The 26,473-nt window shown below is 41.2% G+C and overlaps 1 protein-coding gene across 1 annotated transcript in view; it reads right to left on the bottom strand.

The window, feature by feature from the left end:
• The window catches only part of ADAMTSL1 (ADAMTS like 1), a 409,336-nt gene that overhangs the window by 155,403 nt on the left and 227,460 nt on the right, over window positions 1-26,473 (bottom strand). Inside the window, exons 12-14 of the mRNA XM_040359956.1 lie at window positions 25,571-25,718; window positions 12,564-12,648; window positions 4,349-4,650 (exon numbers count right to left, since the gene is read on the bottom strand). Coding sequence (XP_040215890.1) covers window positions 4,349-4,650; window positions 12,564-12,648; window positions 25,571-25,718 — 535 coding nt within the window. The remainder of the gene's footprint in view (window positions 1-4,348; window positions 4,651-12,563; window positions 12,649-25,570; window positions 25,719-26,473) is intronic.

Here is a 26,473-nt window from a genome sequence, read left to right on the forward strand (position 1 = left end):
AGACATAGGGGCAAGGTTAAGTCAAAACAGGGGCTGGGCAGGAAACCCTCAGAAAAAGACAAATGTTGGGGTACAATTAGACACAGAACAAAAAAAAGTACAAAGTTGTGTCACCATTGTTGAAAAGGCACACCGTAAACTAGTTGCATACTATGGCCCGGATTCAGGTAGATTGGCGCATCTTTCTGCCGGCGTAACGCATCTCATATGCGCTACGCCAACGTAACACAGAGAGGCAAGCAGAGTATTCACAAAGCACTTGCTCCCTACATTACACCAGCGTAAAGTAAATTATTCAGCGTAAGCCCGCCTAATTCAAAGTAGGTGGACGGTGGGCGTGATCCATTTAAATGAACCGTGACCCCATGCAAATGATGGGCCGAACGAACGGCGTATGCGCCGTCCCGTTGACGCTTCCCAGTGCGCATGCTCAGAATCACGTCGGAACGAATGCCTAAGATACGTCAAATCACTGAACGTAACCTATGCCCAGCCCTATTCACGTAGTCCTATGTAAACGATGTAAAATACGATGGCTGTTCCGTGGTCCATACCTTTGCATGGGAAGCGCCTCCTTTAGGTGGAATAACTTTACGCCAGACGTACGCCTTACGTAAACGGCATACATTTCTGTGACGGGCACAATTACATTCATGAATCAGCGTATCTCCCTCATTTGCATATTTGCAATGAGGCAGCCAGCGTAAATATGCGCCCAAGATAGGCTGGCGTAGGAAAGTTACGTCGTTCGGAGGGAGCCTATTTTCAGGCGTATATAGTTCTATGGGCACGGCGCATAGATACGACGGCGCACATTTACACTGACGCGGCGTATATGTGTGGACATCCATCATTTCCTGTTACAACTAAACAGTACCATTTTGCATCTCCAAAAGTTGACCACAACATTGATGGAGGTGATTATTCAATCAAGACAAAAGCATTCAGAATCACTCAGTTGATTTTCTCCTTCTCTGCCTATCTCAAAATACCTGATTATACGTACAACCATTGTTAGCGCAATGTAACAAAAAGTTGGTATCACTTGAATGTTTTTGTTTGTAAAAAAAAAAGCAAAAGAATAGGCACGCCTCTAAGAGCAGGATATGGAAAATGTGTCATCTCACCAGAGCTTCTACTAGTGAGGATAAAACTGTATTACGAGGCACTCCTAGGCAACACTCCACATCAGAGGCTTGATTTAAAGTAGAACTATGGGCAAAACTTTTTTATTTTGGATAGAGCAATGGATAACTATAATCTGTCAGATTTTTTCTGCCATCTGTGTCCTATTGCAGAGATTTTCCTTCACTTCATGTCCCATAGCCAAACAGGAATTGTAAGGAAATCCCTGCAAATGAAGGAAATTATTTGGGGATCCCCAGGTCACCAGAATAAGTATCCCCATTAGAAGATTTCCCCTCTATTACTTTTCTCGGAACAGCCCGAAATTTGGGCTTTTTTTTACTTTCTCTTTCAATGATAATGGTAAACAGGACAAAGAGAGAAGGTGAATCTTCTTAACGGGGACACAGGCAGCAATAAACATTGACAAGTGTTTTAATTCATCTCCACTCCATGCAAAACTAAAAAAAGGTTTTGCCTTTAGTTATACTATAAAGGTAACTTACAGGAGCTTATTTAGAGATGGTTCACACAGGGGCAACACGACTTTGTGCGCGACTTTGCGAGGCGACTTCAGCGCAACTTCAGCACGACTTGGGTGACTTACAAGGCGACTTCAAGTCGCCTCCAGGACCGGCGACTTTGGCTGTGGCCAATCAAACAACATTCAGCTCTGTGGGAGGTTGCTTCAGTTAAGACAGGGGATCCGACTTGGAGGCGACTTTCATTGAAGTCAATGGGATACAAGTCACCTAGAAGTCGCCTTGAAGTAGTACAAGAACCTTTCCTGAAGTCGGAGCAACTTCAGTAGTGTGCATTAAGACGGCTCCCATTGACTAACATGTAATTTGACATGTCGCGTGACTTGGGGCGACACAAGTCGCCCCCCAGGTCGTGGTAGTGTGAACCAGCTCTTAGAGACAGATCAGTGAACGTTTCAATAAATGTTCATTTTGCAAAGTGTGTGTTAACAAACACAAGTGCAAGTTGGTAAATAAGGTGATTATTTTTATTTTTACTTGCACATGATTGGATGAATGAAGTCAGAGAGCTCCACCTCATTCACTGAGCTCTGGGGCAAATTCCCTTGCAAAGTGAAACTTTCCTTAAAAAGTGAACAGTTTATTTGCCTTAGCTAATTAGCTAATCAACCCCATAATGCTAAACACAAACCTTCAGATATGTATTTCTGGACCATGCACTATGAAGGCTACAATTAAGGGATGTTGTCTGTATTTTACTTGTATCTGTATTGTGCAAAATCTCTGTGTCCTTTCTCTAGATCAACTTTTTTTAAATGATGTATCTGCTACAGAAAGGTACTTTCCAAAGAATCCTTTTTTTTAAGTTCAAGGGCTTAAAGTGGTTGTAAAGACCAAACAGTGTTTACCTTCATGCATTCTATGCTTAAAGGTAAACAACCTTCCATGTGCTGCTCCCCCCACAGCCCCCCCTAATACTCATCTTAGCCACCTCTCGAATCAGCAATGTGCATGGGAGCTTTGGCTTTCCAGAGTCTCTTTTTCCTCATTGGCTGAGACAGTAGCAGGAGCCACTGGCTCTCACTGCTGTCAATCACAGCCAGTGAGCCAATGAGGAGAGTGCAGGGGGCGGGGTCGAGCCATGGCTCTCTGTGTCTTATGGATGCATAGAGCGTGGCTCAGGAGCGATGTGTACAGGAGCCTCGGCTGTCCAGAGTCTCTTTGTCCTCATTGGCTCAGACAGCAGTGGGAGCCATTGGCTCTCAATGCTGTCAATCAGAGCCAGTAACCCAATGAGGGGGCGGGGTCGAGCCATGGCTCTATGTGTCTTATGGATACAGAGAGCGGAGCTCAGGAGTGAACACACATCAGTGCCCCCCATAGCAAGCAGCTTGCTATGGGGGACACTGGACAAGGGGGAAAAGCCAGGAGTGCCAGCTGATTACAGGATGTAAACAGAAGCCAGTTATTGGCTTTTTTTCCTCACACTGATAGTGTGAGGAGAAAAGAAGAAAGCCCATAACCAGCTTCAGTTAAAGGGACATCAGTCCCAAAATTTCCCACCAGTGCTGCTAATCAGTGCCCACCAGTGCCACCTATCATTGCCCAAATATATAAAAAGAAAAGGAGGGTGCACCGACCTTGTGCATTACCAAAGATAAAATGTATTTAAAATTGTAACAACAAGAGTAATACTCACAAACAAGCTTTTAGAAAAAGGCTTATCAATGCTCCAGCAATTTGGAACCATGTCTCTAGACACCTGCAACCTGGACCAGATTTTAGGCGGAACCAGATGGCATCGCAGATAGCTTACGCTTTACAAGGGAGAACCCTCTTCATCAGAGTGACAGCAATAGTAGACTGACTAGGTCTAGTATTTCCCATATCACATTGTAGCATAATACTGATTGAATGTTGTGTTGACCTATCAGTGCCCACAGGGGCCTCATCATCAGTGTCACCTATCAGTGCTGCCTGCCTATCAGTGCCCATTAGTGCCACCTATCAGTGCTCATTTGTGTCACCTATCAGTGCCCATGAGTTCTCATCAGTGCTACCTATTAGTATAGCCTATTAGTGCCTTTCACTGTCACCTATCAGTGCCTATCAGTGCCACCTATGAGTGCAGCCTCATCAGTGCCTATCATTGCCCATCAGTGCAGCACATTAGTGCTTATCAGTGCAGCCTCATCGGTGCACACCAGTGCAGTTTCATCTGTGCACATCAGTGAAGGAGAAAAATTACTTGTTTGCAAAATTGTATAACAAACTATGTTTTTTTTTTTTTAATTGCTTGTCTTTTTTTGTATGTGTTGAAAAAAAAAAAAAAACACAGTGGTGATTAAATACTACCAATAGAAAGCTCTATTTGTGTGAAAAAAAAACAATAAACACAATTGTCATTCAAAGTGTGACAGCGCTGAAAGCTGAAAATTGTCCCAGGTAGGAAGGGGGTAAAAGTGGCCAGTAGGTAAATGGTTAATATAATTTTAATTCACCAGTCTTCAATGGCACTCTAATTTCATCTGTGAATACTATTGCAGACATATTTTAGTTTTGTTTACAAGTATCAATATGGCTCTACTCTCAAAAGAAGAAAAGAAAGTGGATAATGATACTTAAATCCTAATAGTGCTTTTATAATCGACCTTTGGAATAATTAATGCGTTGCCTTTTTCAGGACTACACTTTTCAAATCATGAGTTTAGTCAGTTTATTTTATAATGTAAGCAACTTACCTCCTCCGCAGGACTCTGAGCACTCAGAGAAGCCCTCATACTCCCAGTCATAGAGCTCATCAATATCTTTTATTTCTCCATATTCCAACTCTTCTTCATCTGGACTGTACTCTACAGCTTCTCCATTGCAGGGTCCACTGTAACAGGTTCTTTGATTGGTAGGCTTTGGTCCTTCACACTCATCAAGTGGAAGATCAGCGACTGTTTGAGCAAATGACAAAAGCACCTGGCACTTTATTGTTCGTTGTTGAATACCAGCTCCACAGCTAACACTACATGAAGACCATGGTTCCGGGATAAAACTGTAAAGCGGAAACCAAAACGTTAAAGCATCTGAAGAACTGACTAAACAAATAACAGAGCTATAACTTTGAGAACAACATGGGACATATTTAAAAAAAACTATTTATACAGCAGTCATATGCAGAAAGCCATAACAAACACAATTTACCAGTTTGGAGCTGTCATAACAACTGATCAAAATCATCATACCCTGTTCTATTTTTCTTTAAAGTGGGATCCACTTGTTTTTAAAAAAAAAGAACACTAAATATATAATAGTGTGCCTGCACATGTGGGCCCAGCAAGTGGAACTGAAGGATTATATAGCCTTTTCTTTCTGGGTCAGTAGACTACATTTACCATTTGGGAAAATGGAGAAATGCAATGGATTACATTTTGGACAGATATGTCTACGTTGCTTCCATGTGTTTTATTACAGTATATGACATTAATGGTCTGTTTGGACATTTTGTGTAATATTTCTAAAATATCTGGACTGATATGCGTGTCCGTGTGAGCAGAACATTTACCTAACTTAAGGGGTTAATTGCCCATACTGATTACGTGATATTATTATGTTTGACACACAATTAAAATGAAAAATTTGCTCAACTATAACTATATAGAAATTGGATGTTTTTTTTCTTTTTTTTTTTATGTCTAAACACTATCCAATACTGACTGCCTAGCGTCCTTTAAATTTAATGAGGTGTTTGCACCTGAGACTTGTAATAAATATACAGATCTATGTATATGGTGCAATAGTATATAACTGACTGGAATAAGACAGAGCTCAGGAGTGTATTATTTTACCATGTATAGTTTACTAGTCCCAATAGCTCCCGTTTAGTGAAGCACTAAATACCTGCTTTGATTTAGTCTGGCTATTCCATAATACAAAAAGCTTTCTAGTTATTACAAACAATTTAGTCCTATTTGAAGTAGAATAAATTGGTTTTTTATAAAGTTCTATGTTTGCCAACAAAATGCTTTGATTACCTTGATTAATACATTGGTTTTTGAACAAAGTTAACCTCAGCAAGGAAAACTATTTTATAGCTGGCAGTAGAGGCTTCCTCACATGACTTTTGCCGATACACCTAAGTAATTGTCCATAAATACTACCATAAATGGTTGTAATTTTATGTATTCCATTGCTTCTCTACAAACATGTCTAATTGTAATGAAACCATTTGTTTTCCAAGATTTTCTTATATTTGGCATTTGGTTTAATCCAGTGATTATCCAAACCTAAAGCAGAACTTTTTTTTGGGATAGAATAGAGCCAGGTTCTCGATTTTGCCCACATTGCATAGACTTTTTTTTTTACTTACTTTCTGTACTTTTTTTTTTTTTTTTTTTTTTTTTAAAGTGTATTTTGTGCGTGTACTCGAGAGAGGAGCCGGACTGCAGGAGTTGGGAGTAGGCAGGCCTCCCCCAGAGGCAATCTGCCACCTTTCTCCATGCCCCGGGTGGCAATGGCAGGTGTGTGAGGGGGTCCTCCCACACATCCCGCCCTACCTGCTCCGCTTTGAAGCCCAACGGGGCAGAGGGACTCCCTATAAGGGAGTGAGAGGATTAGCCCGCTCAACCAGCCCCGTTAGTCCTTCGCCTCTCTTTTTAGAGACCGCGTGGTCAAAGTGCGTGATGTTAACCCAATTTCGAGTGCGTGTAAGTGTGGTGGTTTTTGTGGGAGGGGGGTGGGCGTACTAAGCGCAGGCTTACCTCGCATAGCACACCCACCAGGAGCCGGGCTGAGACCACCAAACTCAATTCACATGTAGCCGAGACCGGGATCCGAACCCCTAGCTGCAGAGGTGAATGGCTTGTCAGCGCAGTGCCAATCGCGTTGAGCCACCGCAGCTCCTCTCCTTTCTGTACTTTTGATAGAAGCTTATACCAGGACAGAAAGTAAGCTGAAATCCCACTGCTAACAGTCAAATTAATAGAAGGAGAGGAGAATATCCAAATGGGGACATGTATGCTGGTCATAACTATCAAGGTGGAAATTCTCCCTAATTTGGGAAGATTTGCTTTTATTTCATGTTTTGTCATCAGGACATGCATCTCCCCTGTTGGGATAGAAGCAGCAAAAAATCTGACAGAAGCTATGATAAAACATAGTTGGAGTTGTTCTTTAGGGCCAGTTCACACCAGATGCGGTTCCGTTCAATTCGTGGGAACTTATTTCTGAACTAAAAATGCAAGACACAGTGGTTTTCATGTATTCTAATGGCTCTAGTTCACACCATGCAGTCAGTTTCCGGTGCAGAAACTGACTGCATGGTGTGAACTCGAGCCATTGGAATACATGAGAACCACTGTGGATCATTCTCTTGGACTAGAGAAATGCCTCACTCTAATAGATAACTGGATGACAAACAGTTATCTTAAACTCAATGGTTCGAAAACAGAACTTCTCCTGTTTCACGCTAACTGGAAAAATCACCCCGCGTCAACATGGACTCCCCCGCCCATTCTGGGTAAAACTATCACCCCTAGCACCAAAGTCAAAAGTCTCTGAGTCATTTTCGATACCTACATGACAATGGATGCACAAATAGGGTCAGTAGTCAGCGGATCCCACCATCTGCTGCGCCTACTACGCAGACTCACGCCCTTTATCCCGAAAGAGGACATTGCAGTCGTGGTGGGAACAATCATCAATTCCAGACTCGACTACGCAAATGCCCTCTATCTAGGACTCCCCAAATACCAAATCACTCGTCTGCAAGTCGTTCAAAATACGGCCGCTCGACTAGTGACTGGGAAAAAAACATGGGAATCAATCTCACCTTCACTGAGATCCCTTCATTGGTTGCCAGTAAAAGACAGAATCACTTTCAAGGCACTCTGCCTAATACATAAGTGTATTCAAGGCAACGCCCCCCAATATCTATGCGAAAAAATAAAAGCCCATAACCCCAATCGCATTCTGCGATCCAGCAATCAAAACCTCCTCCAGATACCCAAGGCCAGATACAAGTCCAAAGGAGATCGAAGATTTGCAGTCCAGGGACCTCGCCTGTGGAATGCACTACCAACCACCATCCGACTGGAGTCGGACCACTTGGCCTTCAGGAGAAAGATTAAAACCCATCTCTTCTGAGGTCAAGGGGTTCCTTACCCATGAAATGAATACAGCGCCCAGAGGCGATTCAGTTTGCATGTGTTGCGCCTTACAAGTCTCTCTCTCTCTCTCTCTCTACATGGAAATCACTGTGCATGCATTTTATGCAGAAAAAAGCGCACAGAACTAATCGGAACTGCGTCTGGTGTGAACTAGCACTTAAAGTTTATGCACAGCCAAAAATTCTATTTCAGTTGGGGTCACAGTAGTTCTTGATCCCTTTCTAGTTTTTATACTGTCTGTGTCACTTCAGAATGATTCCTCTTAAGGCTGGAATCACACCTATGCATTTTTAGTGATTTTTGCATTTTGCAGATTTGCACTACAGTCCATGTAACATGGTTTCCTATGGAACACGTTCTGTAGTGCAAATCTGCAAAATGCAAAAAGCACAAAAATTGCATAGGTGTGAATCCAGCCTAACTTTCCATCCCAGAAACAATGCAGAATTGAAAGAGATCTCTCAAAAGTTATCGGTTATTCTTTCTTTGACAGTTGACTTGATAAAAAGTTTTTCATTGAAACATTTACTAAAAACTGGGATTTCCCTTCAATTTCTGTACCTTCTCCACTCTATCCAAAACTACTGGCTTGATATACATTTTAAGCTTTAGATAGGATATAGTGGGAAAATTGGAAACACTTTCCTGAAAGCTTCAAGTTTTCTTTTGTTTGTAATGAATAGTACAGTAATAGATGAACAATCTTAGACAATATCCCATTGATTATGGCCATGCTGCCTCTGCTTGACTCCCCAGGATGTGCAGCCATTCTAACCACCAATACACAACAACAATTGTTTCTGTTTTAACTAGTAAGATGAGTAATTAATCACTTTAAGTATTTGTTATGGCTTCAGAACATGTTATACTGGTGGGATGGAGGGAGCAAGGCAGAGCAGACTGACCAGGCTCAGTGCCAGATATGAGGATAGCTATAAAATGTGAAATGGAGACAAGTACTAAAATTGTATGTAGGCTTAGCTCTTTTGTTTTTTGTTTTACTTTTATCTGACTTCGCTGGCTACATGCTTGTTCTGAACACCTTAACTTAATGTACACAATGCAATATATTAGCTCTATTGCTTTTGTAATGCCTGAAAAACAGCATGGCATAAGATTTTCCTTTTATTTACAACCCAAAGTTACAATTAGCTACCATAATATTAACTGCTAATAAAGCAGTATGTGTTGCTCACATGTCATATTGATAAGTGACATTGTTCTATTAAAAGAATAGAGTGAATCGAATGTCAAAACTTTTTTAGTTTTGGCTGGAGCATGGAATGATTGAAACCCCTTTTAGGTTTGTTGTCATTTGTGTTTTATTGGGGAGATTACCCATTACTTCCTATCCTGTAAATACAACATCACGTTAGGGAGAACCTCTCCAACGTGAGGGAAATCTCCTTAGCAGAACACTTGTCCCTGTTGGAATATTTCTCCACAATCACAGTGGAGATAATGATCACCAGGACAAATACAAATAATGAATCTTCCCAGTGGGGACACTGACAGGAGCGTTAACCCTTCACAATTCTTTCCAAAACTAAAATAAAAAGTGTTGGTTTCAGATACATTTTAGGGTAAAGGTAAAAAAAATTGATCAAACACCATCTGTTACCTTTAGAACCCTATAAAAGTTGTGGTATCTGATACATGTGGGTCACAGCTACTGTACACAATTCTACCTACCTCTAATTCCATTATATAATGCACATGGGGTTTTATGTGTGTATTCATACACCTGACTGTAAATTGTTTCCAAGCTGGCCAAGCATGGTTACTCAAATTAAAACATAATAAAAGACACTAGTTTCATTGTTCGTTGTAGCTATAAAAAGGCGCACGTAAAGCCCAGCATCATATCCATTCTGCTTGCTAATGTGCATCATATAGGAAAACAGACCTGAGCATTGCAGTAGCTGCCCACATGTGCTTTGTTTGCAATATAATACAGTGTATATTAAATAGTCCTACACAGCAATTCTACTCCTCTGAAAGGAAAATTTATTTGACTACATCGAGATTTCAATTTCAACCCTGTAAGCTACTGCATAGACAGAGCAAGGAACTGTGCAGATCAAAGCTGTAAATTGCGCTCATTAATCATGCTCCAAAGGGAAACAGTCCTAAGCTACATTTTAATAATAGCATTTCTAGTTTCCTTCCAGAAACACTGTGGTTTCAGTGCTGAGTACTCTAGCATCATTTCCTTTTAGTGACTTTCCAAAACCTCTACCTGAATAATTACCTGCAAAAGAACCCACTTTATATTTCCTCACAAATCAAATTCACGCCTCTCTTTTCCATTAGATTTCTTTTTTTTAAATCTGATGGAAGGGGCCTGCTAAATAAGAAACGTATAATAAGGTGTACTCTTACTAAAGTGTGATACAGTCATTGTACTTTTACCGCATGGGAGAATGGCAAAACTTATTTTACTAAACTGCAAAAATACAAAGGAAACCACAAGGTTCATTGCTTCCCATGTACATTCACATACATCCCATAGATTAGCATACTTTTTTTATAACAGGAAAGATAGAAAAGTGCCTGCTTACTAAATTGCAGGTTCAACGTTGCCAGAATACTGTGGATTTGCAAACAGGAAAAACATAATTTATCTACAAATCCAAAGTAGCATTAAAAAGGACCTATATTTAAAATATTGAAACCATATATTTACAATCTATTTTGATTAAAATGTCCAAAAGGAATTCATTAGCACAATAACTGGGTTAAGCAATTTGTAAAAATTGTACCTTTTAAATATAATTCCTGTTTAAAAGTCTTCTGTATATGTTACAGTGTCTGGGCATACTAAGTTCTATCCTCACAGGAGTCTTTTAGATGCTTTAGATCATCAGAGGCTTTTCCTGCCAAATCTTACTTTTGATTACTGGATTATATTGATGGTACCTTCAAGGATGGGGTCTAGGAACAGGAAGAGCTGCCCATTATAGCTTTCATAGAGTGGCCGCCTTGTATATATGCAGTACTGTGAAATGGATAACAAAGTGGGCCTAGGCAATACAGCAGATACAGAATGCCTTCAGCAGACTGACTTTTCCAGCACTGTTTGAAGGTTACCTAAGTCTAAATCCACTTTTAGTGGAAAATTGCAGGGTTTGGTACTGCTCTGAATTAAGCTCTAACAATCAGGGCCCTCTGATTCCTCCTGTATTTAATTGTATTGTAACTGTATTGTCTGCCCTTATGTTGTAAAGTGATGCACAAACTGTTGGCGCCATATAATTCCTGTATAATAATAATTAGGGTTGTCCCAATACCGATACTAGTATCAGTATCGGTACCAATACTTCACCAGGGATGGTTGGTGTGATGGGGAGATACAAGCACCAATCTCCCTCTATAGATTTCAATAAAGCCTGATAGCAGCTTAACCCCCCCCCCCCCACCGCGGCTTTCAGCTGCTTTAGTGAAATTTGTACATCAGTGCTTGAAACTCCTCAAAGCCACATGATCACCGCTGACTGTCCCTGTATCCTCCTCCAGCCCCCTGTGTTCCCCTCCGTTCTGCTGCTGTCCCCTTCCAGTTGTCTTCTGTGCCCCCCTCCAGTTATCCTCTACGTCCCCCTCCGTTCTGCTTTCCCCCCTGTTCTGCTGCCCCCCCCATGTCTGGTTTGAAACATATCAGCGGCAGTGCAGTTAGTCGGTACCTACCTTTGATGCCTTGATTTTATACTTTTGAATAAAAGTGAATATTTGGAGTGTGGCTATCCAGATATTTTCTTTTCATTATCTGCTGTCCCCCTCCTCGCCCCCCTCCATTCTGCTGTCCCCCTCCATTCTCCTCCATGTCCCCCTTTGTTCTGCTGCTGTCCCCCTCAGGTAGGAGTCAGTAAATCCAGCTCCTTACTTTTCCGAATGAACAGAGTCAGTGATCACTGACTCTACCCAGTCACATAACTGAAACATCGCAACCTGTATTTACAATGCTTAAGTTTAGGAAGGAGGCTGTGCAGACAGGGAAAGGGCCATCTGTCCATTTTCCTGTCTGAAAAGGGAGATGTCAATGCTCTGGGTTAGCCTGATTCGAACCCTATGCATTTTTCACCTGACTTAACACAATACTTTTTTTTTCTGTACTACGCTCACTGTTGATGATATCTAAATGCATACCTGTACCATCATTGTAATTTTTCTATACCTTGACATTTTCTACAATAAAAATCGTAAACAAAAAAAAGTGGTATCGGGACAACCCTAATAATAATAATAATTGAAAACGTTCTAAGGTGTTATATTAGAGGGAGCAAATCTTCCCCATGTCTGTAGATCACTGTACCTCAAAATGACTGCTGACTCTAATGTAAATAAGTGTAATATCTGTGCAATGAGAACCAGGCAGATTTTCTAAAACACAAGTACATTTTACACAATTAACTACAACAAAATGTCCAAATTAATTTTGTCATTAGGGAAAGGGGAATGTTTAGAACCTTTATTGTGTTTTTATTGTCGGGTGCCTGTTCGGGAAATTTCTTTTCATTTTCTGTACTATCCCTGTGATAAAACTGTCACCAGAACAGGCAGCAAAGATAGATGTTCCAAAAGGGGCACAGGCAATCAACGTTATATCTAGAGTTTTACTTTATTGCATTCATTAGTTTCCTACTTTGTTGGAAGATTATAGGAAAGATACAAAGACAAAAAAAAAAAAAAATTATAGAAGCAAATTTTGCTATACTGGAGACTGGTAAATAACAGGTAACACTTGTTTTAAAATGGATTTAAAAATAATTACAATTGCACAGCAATAGAAAAATAGGATACTTACGAAGGCTCTTCAGATACAGCTGCTGTTTCTTCTAATTCCTGCGCTTGTTTATACCATGGTAACTTGGCCTCTACTGGTAGTTTTTCTGCACATGAGTTAAAAAAAAGCACACGTGGTGAAAACATTGCTTCTTTTACTGGAATTTCATCAAAATCATCTATTATTAGGAAGAAATACCATTAACTGAAAATAAACGCTCATCCAAAACAGAAAACTCATAAAAAAAGAAAAGTCAGTTTTCTACATTTAGCCTCTTTTAGTTATAGTTATAGTTAGATTTTGGCTCTCTTTTGGTTCTGAGCTGCCTTTTCCCATGATGCTCCTCAATTTGACAAGCAAAGGTTGTCATCCAAACCAGTGAACTGGAATGACTTAGACACTGAGATTATAGGTTCCAAGCTCTATTTCCTGAGAAACCCCAACTGTGAGTACATTGTTTTGCAGCCACAATTTTGACATGATGGTAGTTATAGAGGTAGTCGGAAATTGCAGAATACTTTATGCTGACTTGCAATAATCACCGATGATTGCTGCATAAAAGGCTCTATAAAAGAAGCACGCATATATACTAATCACAACCAGATTGGCTGACTATAACAAGATGTGATATCTTTATAAAAACACTTGTTAGTAGCTTGTATGGTGGAAACTTAAACAGAAAAAAGGTGCCTTTTAATATGCAGTACAGCAGTAACGCGTTAATGATGGCACACAGCTATCGCATTACAGCAAGCCAAAGTGTTGAAAAGGTAATATCATTTCCTATGCTTTAAGCAATACATCCGGTTTAATACAAGGAATCTCCTGTCCTTACAAACATATGTTAAAAAGATAATAAGCTGTTCAGAAGCCAGAAACAGCCATATTGAGATACAAAAGAAAACCTATAAAAATAAGTAGGCCAACAATTTCTGAAGACACTTTACAGATGTAATATAAGACACAAAATGGTGTCTGTGAATATAATCATAATGATGCTTTAAACATTAGAGGATGGAAGCAGAGCTGTTCCTTTTAAACAGAATGACGGCCTGCACATGTTTTGCAGAGAGGTGCTCCAATAAGATCCAAAACCCATCTTATCAGCTCATCGACTGCACTGCACGTGAAGAATGAGGAACATATTTTGTTTGGTTATCACTGATGAAAAACAGGACACAGAATGTCAAACACACAGCATTACTCTTCAATTCATTTTTTTTCTTCCAATTAACCGACAATATTCTTCAGGTTTTTCCTCTCAAGGTAGTAATGTTCATGCAAGGAATTCATTAGCTAACAAGGGTGACTGATCTTGATCCAATGTTATGGCAAAATGTTGTTTCTACCATTTCCTCACATATGGATATGGGTTTTATTGTTCTCCTTGTCATGGCTTGAGTAGTGATAGGGTAATAAGCTGCGCCTGCGCTGGCCATGAACGGGGTCTGCTAAGTTGAAAGTTATTTGGGAATGTTGTCAGTTCACATTTTGTGGAGAAGGTGATTGCAAAAAACAGAGATGAGAGATGGTTATACTTGTGATCTGTTGAGGTCTGACCTCTAGTCTTAATGATCTCAGTGTCTAAGGTATTGTGGTTAAAACTTTCAGGTCAAGTAGCCCACAATATATTGCTGCTTTATTTTTCACTGACTGTTTTTGACAAGTAGTTGTGTAATACTTGTCATATACTAACTCGTATTTATCATCATTATTATTGAGACATTAAACTGACACTAAACAGCATTTATTATTAACCATCAACAATCAGGCCTCGTACACACAACCGAGTAAATCGTCGGGCGAGACACATTGTTTTCCTCGACGAGTTCCTTGTTAGGCTTGTCGAGGAACTCGACAAGCTTGCTTTGCATACACACTGTCAAGACAAAATCTCCTTGGGCCAAATTCTCAAAAACCTGTGTAAATTTAGGATTATCTAACTTATGTCATTTAAGTTACGGCGCCCTAAGTTGGTGTCGTAAGTACCGTATTCTCAGCGCATTTGCGCACAAAATTGCGCCATCCTTAACCTAAGTTTCAATGCGTAAGGCGTGGTTATGGCAAGTGGGAATGAAGTGGGCGTGCCTCATTGTAATGAGCCGTGACCCCATGCAAATGAAGTGCCGGCCGTACTGCGCATGCGCGCACGAATCTGGACCTCACTGCGCATGTGCAGAACTTTGGTCATCGCAATCAGTGAGATAGGTAAAAGGCCAAGCGTACTTAGTTTGAAGATCGCCCTGTGTCTAAATAGCCCCAGTCAAACAGACTTCTATTGCAAAAGTATTTCCCTGTGTTCCCTTCCTAAAGCAAGTTGCTTCTGCTTTGAATGTTTGTCAGTGTTTGTTGGTAAGATTTGTTTGTGAGAAAAGTGTTTGTGGAGTTGGAGGGTATAGTTGGTGTTTGTTTTTGCTAATTTGTTCTTTGTTTTGATTGTTTGCCTGTTTGTTTTTGATAAGTGTTTCTTTTTTGGTGTTCGATTGTTTTTTGTTTTCCTTTTTTGCCTGTTTGTTTTTGATAAGTGTTTCTTTTTTGGTGTGTGATTGTTTTTTGTTTTCCTTTTTTGCCTGTTTGTTTTTGAATTTATAGTAGCTGTCTGTATATTTTTTATTTTTGCTTGTTTTTATTTTCTTTGTTGTGTGTGTGTATTGTTGTTTGTTTTTTGGGTGAGTTCCCTGTTGCTGGGTGTTGTCTGTCATGGCTCCCAAGCGCAGGAAGCTTAATTTTACCCTGGCAGAGAAGCATATACTTGCTCAGGGCGTCATTAAATATGGGCGATTTCTCCATGGCCTTGAGAGCCACAACACCACCCCGGCCAGGAGGAAGGAGATCCTTAAAACTATTACCGATCGGATCAATGCGGCGGGGGGGGGGGAGACCAGGACCATCGCTGGAGTTCAAAAAAAAAAAATGACTTGAGGAGCGTGTCCCGGAACAAGCTGGCAACGCTGCATGCCCATACCAGGGGCACTGGAGGAGGGGGACCCTGTCCAGTCAGGATGAGTGAGGAGGAATGGGCAGTGGCCCAGTGTTTCCACCCACAGCAGGTGGTGGGCCTGCCTGGCTTTGACAATGATCCTCTTATGAGGACAGGTAATTTTTTGGAATTTCTATCTGGTGATTAGCATGTGTGGGTGGGGGAAGGGAAGATGTGCCAAGTGTGTGGATCCAACAACCTGTGATTGTTTTGTGTCCTCCCCAGATGGCCAGGAGGTTGCAGCCCCATCAGCCCAGGAGGTGGCAGCCCCATCAGGTCAGGAGGTTGCTGGCCCATCAGGGCAGGAGGTGGCAGCCCCATCAGCCCAGGAGGTGGCAGCCCCATCAGGTCAGGAGGTTGCTGGCCCATCAGGGCAGGCTGCTGCACCACCCCCAAGACAGGCTGATGCAGAGTCCCAAGAAGGGCAGGATTCGCCATGGGAGGGGAGTGCCCACAACTCCCCTAATTTGGATGTTGAGTGGGAGGAGGATGAGGGGGAGGAAGATGACAATATTGTGATTGGGCAGCAAATCATGATGGGCCAAGATATGACCTTTGAGTCATCCCCTGAGGGAACCCCACAGGCGCCCAGCAGTCAGGCCACCATCATGGGTTGCCCCTTCCAACCCTCCTCCAACATGCAGCAGCACCCATGGCTCACTCCAACTCCTCCTCCAAGGCCACAAGCCTCAGGGGCAAGTAGGAGGCCGACCCCGGAAAACAGGGGGGGGTTGGTGCGTCTGCCGGTCAGTCTGTTGAGGGACAATGTCCGGCAGACCCGCAGTCTGTCTGCAATCCAAAAAACGATGACCAAGGTGGAGCGCAGACTGGGTGCAATGAGGGAGTCACTGGGTGAGGTGGCCACCAACTCAGTGGGGGTCATCACGTGTTTGTGGGACCTGAAAAACGCAACAACAGGCATGGCCCAGGAGGTGACTGCCCTCACCCAGGCTGTGCAGGCCAATACCCGGGCTGTGCAGGCCAATACGGCTGACATTACTTCCTGTCTGACAAGGATAGCCGTTGCCTTGGAGGGAAGGCCAGCAGGAGGACAGACACCAGGGGAGGCTCCTTCTTCCCCTGCACAGACCCCCCCTGAAAATACTCCCTCCCCTGCACAGACCCCCCCCCCTGAAAATACTCCCTCCCCTGCACAGACCCCCCCCGTGAAGATCCCCCAGTCGGCCGTGGCCGTGCCCGTGCCCGTGGGCAGCCCAGAAGGAGCACTCGTCAACATCCTTAATTTGCAGGGGTACTTTTGAATTTTTTTTTTTTTTTTTGCTACTGTACTTATGATTTGGTTTATGTGTGTGAATGATGTGTGAATGTGGGGGGGTGGCATTCCTGAAAACATAAGGGTGTCACCCTCAGTTTTGGTGGAGTATGGATCCCCAGGACCAGGGAGAAGTCATCCTAGGTTCCTGAATGGTGTATGAATGCACAGTGACATAATTGGAGCCGTGGCGGGGCGTTACTGCTCCCAAGTACCAAAGGGGGGGGGTACTTGGATCTAATCCAATTCGATGTGCATGTGATGTGTCTGTGCTAGGGACCACAGTGACGTGCATTCATGCATTCTCATTGTGAGATAATTAATGTGCGTTTTGTAACAAAAAAAAAACATTCTCATTGGCATATAAGTAATGTGCATTTTATGTGCAAAGAAAATATTTAAAGGTCACATAATCTCTGTGATTTATTCTGGGCAAAGCAAAAAAATAAAGATAATTAGGGTCCATTTACTGGGCAAAGATGCCTTCAGCCAGTTGTCTCCTTATTACCTGGCCCTCAGCAGTCCGGGTAGAGGGGTTTGGGGGGGGGATTGCCTGGGTGGGGGGTTAGGTCAGGACATATATCAACATGCAGGCCCCTTCTCAAAGCAAAATTATGGAGGATGCAACATGCCCCAATAATTTGGCAGACAAAGTCTGGGGAATACAAGAGTGTACCCCCAGTCTTGTCAAGGCATCTAAATCTGGACTTGAGAAGGCCAAATGTCCGCTCTACTATTGCCCGGGTCTGGATGTGCACCTCGTTGAATTTCCGTTCTCCGGGTGTTTGGGGGTTCCTAAAGGGGGTCATCAGGTGGGGTCCCAACGCATATCCTGAGTCACCTGTAAGGGAAAAGACAGGAGGATATTAGTCATGCATGTGCCCCTTGTGATGTCTGCATCATGGGGGGGGCATACCTGACACCAATGTCACTCACCAATCAGCCAGCTGTCTCCATACACATTCTGCTCCAAGTCTTGGTAGATCTTGGTCTGCCGTAGGATGTAACTGTCGTGGCACGACCCTGGAAACTTGGCACAAACGTGCCAGATGAGGCCATGGGCATCTACGATCACCTGGACATTGATCGAATGCCAGCCTTTCCTGTTTCTGAACAGGTGTTCTGTTTCATGGGGGGCCTGTAGTGCCACATGGGTGCAGTCTATCGCCCCGATGGTCCTTGGGAAGCCAGCAATGTTATAGAAGTCTGTCATGGCTTGCACATGCTGCTCCTCCTGGGTGGGCATCACAAACTGGTTGGTCATGCGCCGCAGTATGGCAGGGACCACCTGATGGACACATTTGCTCATTGTTGACTGCACCATCCCAGCCACACCTCCAGATGCACGCCGGAATGAGCCACTGGCTAAAAAATGGAGGGTTGCCATCACTTTTTGTAGAGGTGTCAGGGTATGGGAGCGTCTGGTTGGGGTGATAAGATCCTCCTGAAGAAGTTGGGTGATCTCCAGGATGGCCTCCCTATCAAACCGGTAGTTGCCAATCACCTCATAATCTGGCATTTGCCAAAGATCACGCCGTGGACGATAAACTCGCGCCTGTGCCCTCATCCTCCTCCTCTGTGCCCTCCTCCTCCTTTGTGCCTGTAAGGCAGCAAGTGCCGTCAGAATCATAGCTGGTCCTGGCATTTTTACACAAAGATCCTTCTCAACTATAGCTCTAAGCTCTAGTCACTACCTACAGCAAACCCTTCCACAGCATGTGTAAAATTAGGGCTGGTTTTATAATGTGGAAATTTAGTCAGAAAAACTAACAGGTGCGCACAGGGCGGAAAATACGGCACACACACTTAATTCTGAGAATCGCCCTAACTCCCTCATTTGCATCTTTGCCTATCAAAAACAGCGGCGAGCCTAGCGTAATTTGCGCCCGGGGATGCGCAGGTGTAACTAATTTAAGTACGGATGAAAATACGGAAATGTTTGCTTAACTCGTTTTGAAGATCGTGCGCAAATATACGCGCCGTGTAAATTTAGAAAACTTGAGTTAAGTCTGCGTATCTCTTTTGAGAATTTGGCCCCTTGTTCTCAAACGCGGTGACATACAACACATACAACGGCAGGGGAAGTTCGATTCCACTAGCACAACTCTTGGGGCTGGTTTTGCTAATCTCATGTCTTTGCGTGTTAAGTAAAAGTTTGGTCAGAAACGATTTGCACTTTTCAGTCTGTTACAGCTTGAAAAATGTGTTATCTCCATTACAAATGCTACTTTTACTCCCGTCTCATACTTTAATATGAGCAAGCGCGGGTTTCTTAGCATACACACGCTCGAGTTTCTCATCGAAAACCAGCCCGACGAGGAACACGATGAGCAAATTCAGACTCCCGTCGAGGAAAAAGAGAACTTGCTCTCTTTTTTGCTCGTCGAGTTCCTTGAAAGTTTCCTCGATGAAAAACGTACACACGACCGGTTTCCTCAGCAAAAAAGCTATGCCACCAGGTTTCTTGATGGATTCTGCCGAGGAAACCGGTCGTGTGTATGAGGCCTCACTGTATTATGCTGTTCATACTCACTCAGTCACTATGAGATTAGTTTTCTGTATTCTGCAAAAAACCTGGTTGATACTGTTGTTCCCTATCCCCCACTTCTGTCCAAGCCCCCAATTCAGCTAGGACGTTTGCAGAGCAGTGTTCAGTGAGTTTCTATGCTAAGTATTTCCTTCCTTTTCACATTTAAGCAGCTCGTGTGACTATACAGTCACACATGTGGGCGTATATGAAAATGAATCCTAAATAAATGACTGCCCACTTACCAGCTAAACACAATGGGGGTGGGATATTACATGTAAATTGATGAAGGCTTCACCTCCCTCTTATTTAACACAAACTGTGACTGGCAGCAATCCACTTACACCATATTATTGCCAAAAAAATAATTAATATTTAATTTCAAATATATATTGGTATAAGGAGTTTTTTTATATATGAATTGTTTATTTTTACGCTGTATTCCAAAGACTGTTTTGTTATTATTTTGAACATGTGACCAGCAGAAGAGGACTAGAAGCTCCTCCTGCCATATATTTCCCTGCAGACAGGCTGGGTAAGAGCTGGGTCATGTGAAAGATGTATATTGATTAGGAAAAAGGTACTTTTTTAAATTAAAATAATTACAGTGCCATCATCCATATACAGAAATAGAAAGGACAATGTAAATTAAACTGTGTGGGCCAGATCCACGAAGCGTGGCGCTTCTTTACGGCCGGCGTAGTGTATCTCAGATACACTACGCTGCCGTAACTTACAGCGTATTTCCCGTATTCTCAAAGAATTTGCGCCGTAATTTACGGCGGCATAGTGTAACTGTGTTGGCGTAAGGGTGCGCAATTCAAATGGATGAGATGGGGGCGTGTTTTATGGTAATACGTCATGACCCGACGTAAATGACGTTTTTTCAGAACGGTGCATGCGCCATCCGTGGGGGTATCCCAGTGCGCATGCTCGAAATTAACCCGCAACAAGCCAATGCTTACGACGTGAACGTCATTCTACGCAAAGCCCTATTCGCGAACGACTTATGCAAACGACGTAAAATTTTCAAAATTCAACGCGGGAACGTTGTCCATACTTAACATAGAATACGCCTCATATAGCAGGGGTAACTATACGCCGAAAAAAGCCTTACGGAAACGACGTAAAATAATGCGCCGGCCGGACGTACGTTCGTGGATCGCCATATATAGCTAATTTGCATACTCAACGCGGAAATAGACGGAAACGCCACCTAGCGGCCGCCGTAAATATGCACCTTAGATCCAACGGCGTACTAAGACGTACGCCAGTCGGATCTAGCCCAGCTTCAGGAGTATCTTGTTTTGTGGATACAAAACAAAGATACGCCGTAGCAACCTAGAAGTTACGCGGCGTATCAATAGATACGCCAGCGTAAACGCTTCGTGGATCTGGCCCTGTGTGTTTAGTATCACTTTAATTCATGTTAGTAATTGATGAGATACTGGTTTAGAAAATCTACAAAGGCAGAGATGGTTGGGCAAAACAAGGTTTTGGGTTAAATAACTATACTTCCAACAATAACTTTACTGTAAACATCCCAGCTGAACAACTGTGGCAGCAAAAGACTTTTCTATGATAACATATTTAAAGGCCTAATAAAACAACCAGGATTCATTAAAGCCCACTCAAACGTTCTGTTTAAATTAGCTAAATACATCCCAGCTGCTTCAAAGCAAAAGGTGTGCAAAATCTTACAGTTTGTTTCCTTTAAAAAGAGGCCAAAGGTCAGAGGACCCCTGCTCTTTGTGGAAAAGCAGTGGTCTATCTGCAGAGTTACGTCACAGAGTCAGACCTATGACTCTCAGCAGGGAGCAAGTGCTTTTCTAATTGCAGAGTTATAGGTCTGATTCAGCAGACCTCTGCAGAGAGACCACTGTTTCCCCATAGAGGGCAATGGCCCTTCTCTAGAGCAAACTGGCAGGGGGATAGCTTTTCTACTCAAGCTGTAGCTATTTTTTTTTAAAGTAAACAAAGAATTTGTGCATCTTTTTTTTTGATGCACCTGGAATGTATTTAGCTAATTTAAAATGAAAGATTCAATCAGGCTTTAAAGATCTGCAAAATATTTATATGGTGTTAAGACGCTGTACATGCCTGTAATTGCTGTCAACTAAAGCTTCGTGCACGTAGATGTCCAGAGGCTGCAAAGTCTTCTAGCGTAACATTTACAGTGCTCAAGGTTCTGTGTACAGCCGCCTTTACAAGTGAATGACTGTACACAGCCGCATTTGTGTAAACACTAATGGATTGTGGATCAGCGTTTACCCATTCATTCATGGAAGATTTCTCCAAACATGAAAGTGGCACGTTTGGGTAAATACACTGTGTGCACATGTCCAGGTAAATGCTGATCGGCATTTACACTACTATGACCAGTTCAGTAATTTACTTTTATTGGCATGTGGAGCTTTCCAGAAGCCAGAAAGTGCCAGTGATTCTCTACATGATTAGTGTGCATGAGGCCTATTGAATATGGGTTTATCCATAATTCTTAATTCCCATGATTGAGATTAGCACACTTTTCTATTAATTAGCAAACATTGTCAGAACCAGGGTCTGAGTACCTGGGCTTTTATTCCTCCCCAAATAAGTCAATGAGAATGTAAAAAAAAAGCTCAAAACAGGTTAATGCAGTTTAGAATGGATGCTTTTGAACAGGGTTTTTGTCCTGGGTTAGCCTCCCAAAAACTTGTATTTACATATTGTTCCCATAAATACTATACTTACAGTAATTTTTTAATTTAGGTTATCCCTCAAGCTGAGAAGATTACTGCACCAGGAAAATCAAATCCTGTATATGACTGTAACTTACAGCAAACATCAACTGTCTCTTCTATACTAGTGATTGATATGTGCATTCGGTATTTAATTATCTATTATGTACTTTTAATTGTATATTAACTAAAGCAGCCAAAATCATTGACACGTTTTGGAACAGCACATATGATACACAGAGTTCAGACCCTAGGTCTCCTTTAAAAATAAAATGGAAAATTCTAGGACCAAGAATATTATATTTTAAACTGATAACATAATACAGCTTTTATCCTAATCTATGTGTATAAACAGAGGTAAACATGGTATTTTGAGGGTTGCTCACATAATGCATTGCTTTTGAAAACTTTTATAATTTAATTTGAAGTAGCAGAGCATAAGAGGCATACCTGTAAGCCCTTCCTAACCACATTCTTAATGAGCAAAATGCTGTTTATAGAACTCAGTGTTTATTTACTACAAGGAATTCTCTATCCAATGGTATCAGTTATCTGTAATAAATGTATATTGTAGTCTTGGTTTTGATCCACTCCTTCTACATATTTAAACCATTTTGCTCAGATTTAAAAAAAAGTTCCATCTATGCTGAGGTGCAATATCTTTAACATCATAAATAAAATATGTAATAATGTAAAATCTGTGCAAGTAACAATCTTCTTGTTGTGTTACATCATATATCGGGGCAAAAGTAAACTCCACTAGGGCTTAACGCAATGGTTCAAATGGGTGCCTGGAGACTTGCAATGATATAAATAGTGTCACAAAAGTATATCCAATTAACAGATATTAACCCCCGCCAAACCCAGAAACCTGTATTGGCTACCACAAGCCCCCTGAAAATTCATAGCTTAAAACATTATTTTTTTTTAAAAATGGCAAAAAAATGATATTTTTTAAAGTGGAACACTATATGAATAATGCGATCATAATATCTTACTGTTTAAATAGAAATTGGAAACTGATAAAGATGTACCTGCAACTGAGGCCTTGTACACACGATCAGTCCAAACTGATGAAAACGGACTGAAGTTCAGTTTCATCGGTTCACCGATGAAGCAGACTGATGGTCTGATGTGCGTACATACCATCAGTTCAAAAACCGATCGAGTCCAACGCGGTGACGTAAAACACAATGACGTGCTGAAAAAAACGAAGTTCAATGCTTCCAAGCATGCGTCGACTTGATTCTGAGCATGCACAGGTTTTGAACGGATGCTTTTGCGTACTAACCATCGGTTTTGACCGATCGGTCAGGCGTCCATCAGTCCGATTTTAAAGCAAGTTCTAAAACTTTGGACTGAAGGACAACAGTCCGATGGGGCATACAGATGGTAGGTTTGGACTGATGAAACTGAACTTCAGTCCGTTTTCATCAATTTGGACTGATCGTGTGTACAAGGCCTAAAAGGTCAAGCACTCCATCTAGTTTCTTATGTGGCAAAATAGGAAAAGACTTGAGGAGTGGCATACACAAGGAGGATCAGAAACAAATATGGCAGATTATGCCACATTGCCCTATCAATGCATTGGCTATAGAATCCAACTATAGGCTGCTTATGGGATGGTATATGGTTCCACAGCTTTTACCAAAATTCATACCCACAACCTTTGACAAATGCTTTTGGTGATGCCAGTCGCCAGCCATCCTCTTACACATATGATAGAAATGCCCAAAGATCAAGAGATTTTGAACTAATCCATATCAGTTAGAATATACAATATTGGGCAAGGGCATACAAAAATCACCTATGGAAGTACTTCAGAACCTAAAGCCATCTGAATGCAGAAACATGCAATTCCACCTCCTGAAATTTCTATTCACTGATGCGAAACAAATTATAGTAAAAGGCATGGTGGTCCTCAACTCCAGCAATCATATGATGACATGGTACTTTATCCATGAAAAAATGGCTGCAATTCTTAAAGATACATACATTTGAGAGGATTTAGTGCCCATGGATAGAACAATAACTCCCTATCGATTTTGATTGCTGTCCTTATGAAGTGGACTAGCTATATGACTACCTTGTTCTGTGGCTTGCTGACAAGGATTCATTCCCTCCCTGGTAATCTTCCCCATCCCTTTACTTGCATCTTTCCACAATATTTTTCCAGCTTATATGTACCGTACTTTGCTGTTCTCAATCTAGACTACACTTTTAAATTGAAGCATACTGCATTGTCAAACATGCTTTTCCTTCGACATGGTTTACGCCTGGTGATTATTCTCTACGTAACAGGTCACACAGTATAGTACCCAACTACATATGTTATCCTATTTTAATTTTACAGAACAGTTACCCTTTTCCTGGGCACCGACAAAGGTCTCAGCCTAATAAAGATAACTAAAAATAGGATAGGACAAGTGTTTATGTCACATAGTTCAGTTGAGCTGCTTTACATACTGTAGTTGTATGTTTTCATTTTATGACCATGTACCTTTCTACTCATTATAAACGCTATGGGGTTGATTTACTAAAACTGGAGAATGTTAAATCTAGAGCAGCTCTCCATAGAAACAAATCAGCTTTCAGTTTTTTTTTGTCAAAGCTTATTTGAACAAGCTGAAGTTAAAAGCTGATTGCCTACCATGCACAGCTGCACCAGATTTAGCACTCTCCAGTTTTAGTAAATCAACCCCCATGTTTTATATTGTAAGCACACTGTTAACTTTCAGTAATAACTTTTTGAAACAGAAACATATACCAGTAAAATACTTGCAGATTGGTAAATTTATTAGTAATCAACATGATGAAGGTCCCTACCAAGCCCTCTTTATATGCTGAAAGATACTGCCATATGATGCCATTATACCTATTTTAAAGAACACCAAATCCTTTTTCAATTCTGGATTATTGTCTGCCATCTCTTTCATTATTAAGAGAATAGCAAGCCAGTACTCAAACAAAGTACAGGGTGATTGAACTGTATTTTGGTCACAACAGTGAAGTTAGAGATCAGAGAAAACCAGTACTAGAAGATGAAATATATAGCTGAAAATCCTGTAGGTAGGTGGTTGGGGTTCCCAAAGCAAGGTTCTAACTAAAGCAATGAAGCTTTAGTTAAAACCTTGCTTTGGGAACCCCATGCCACCAACCATGCCACCCACCTACAGCATTTTCAACCAAATTAAATAGTTATCTAAATAATTTAATTTATTTTTTTATTTAAATAATAAATAAGTAGTTATCTAGAAAAAAAATGTTAACTAAAATTCTTAAAAGGAAAAGTAGCTAAGTTAAAATCAGAACTGGAAAAATACACTGTTAATGTGAAGAAAAGTCAAAATGGGCCTTTCTGATGTTGAATATATGATTTAAGAGGCACATTTTTAACTTAGCATTTATTTTTCAAATATGTGCTTTTTTCTTCTTATGAAAATATAAGCTTTTTTTTAAAAAAATAACACAACATTTTACTTAGGTTTCACATTTATTTGCAAACCATGGTGCCGATTTTCAGCTTACCTTTGATCTTGTAGCAAGGTATGTGTACTGTACATTCTTCCTTGATGTGAGGTTTTGTTTTAGGACTGCATCCTCCTGTGTGTATTCCCCTGTGATCGATGCAGAGAACCACACGGTACCTCAGCCCATGCCCACATGTAACAGTACACTAGAAACACAGACAGGCTTGTTAGTGTCACTAATCAAGTCGTTTTTCAGAAATATTTCAACTTATATTTACACAGCATTTTTTTGTGTTTTATATTAGTTATTTATTTAAATACATGTCTGTATACCAGTTTGTCTGTCAAGAAAAATGAATGTGACTGATACTAATATTTCGGCATTGATTTGAAAATAATACTTTTTTCACTTCATGAACCAATCCAAAACATGATGTGCTTTTTGGCTAATGAGTTTTATCATCTCACAATTTGTTATACAGAGGTTGATTTACTAAAACTGGAGAGTGCAAAATCTGGTGCAGCTGTGAATGGTAGCCAATCAGCTTAAAACGTCAGCTTGTTCGATTAAGTTTTGTCAAAAAAAACTGGAAGCTGATTGGTTTCTATGCGGAGCTGCACCAGATTTTGCACTCTCCAGTCTTCGTAAATAAACCCCAATGTATGTACACAAAAGGCTTCATGCACACAGAATGTTTTTTTCATTCCATGGCTGCTTTTGCTCAAGAGGAGTAAAACACAGCTTTAAAAACTTTCCTACTGCCATATTTTGTATGCATGTTTATGTGTTTGATAACAATGCATCTATTGAACAGAATATTAATTTATTCTGGCCATTATAATACATTAATATGCAAATGTTAATGCACATTTGTCCTTTTTTTTTCCCGCCCAAACGCTCCTCTTCTGAATGCACAGATAATATGTTTATGTGTTTGTTTGTTTTTTTCCTCTAAACGCC

The sequence above is a fragment of the Rana temporaria genome, chromosome 1 (assembly GCF_905171775.1).
Source record: "Rana temporaria chromosome 1, aRanTem1.1, whole genome shotgun sequence".
Lineage (NCBI taxonomy): Eukaryota > Metazoa > Chordata > Amphibia > Anura > Ranidae > Rana > Rana temporaria.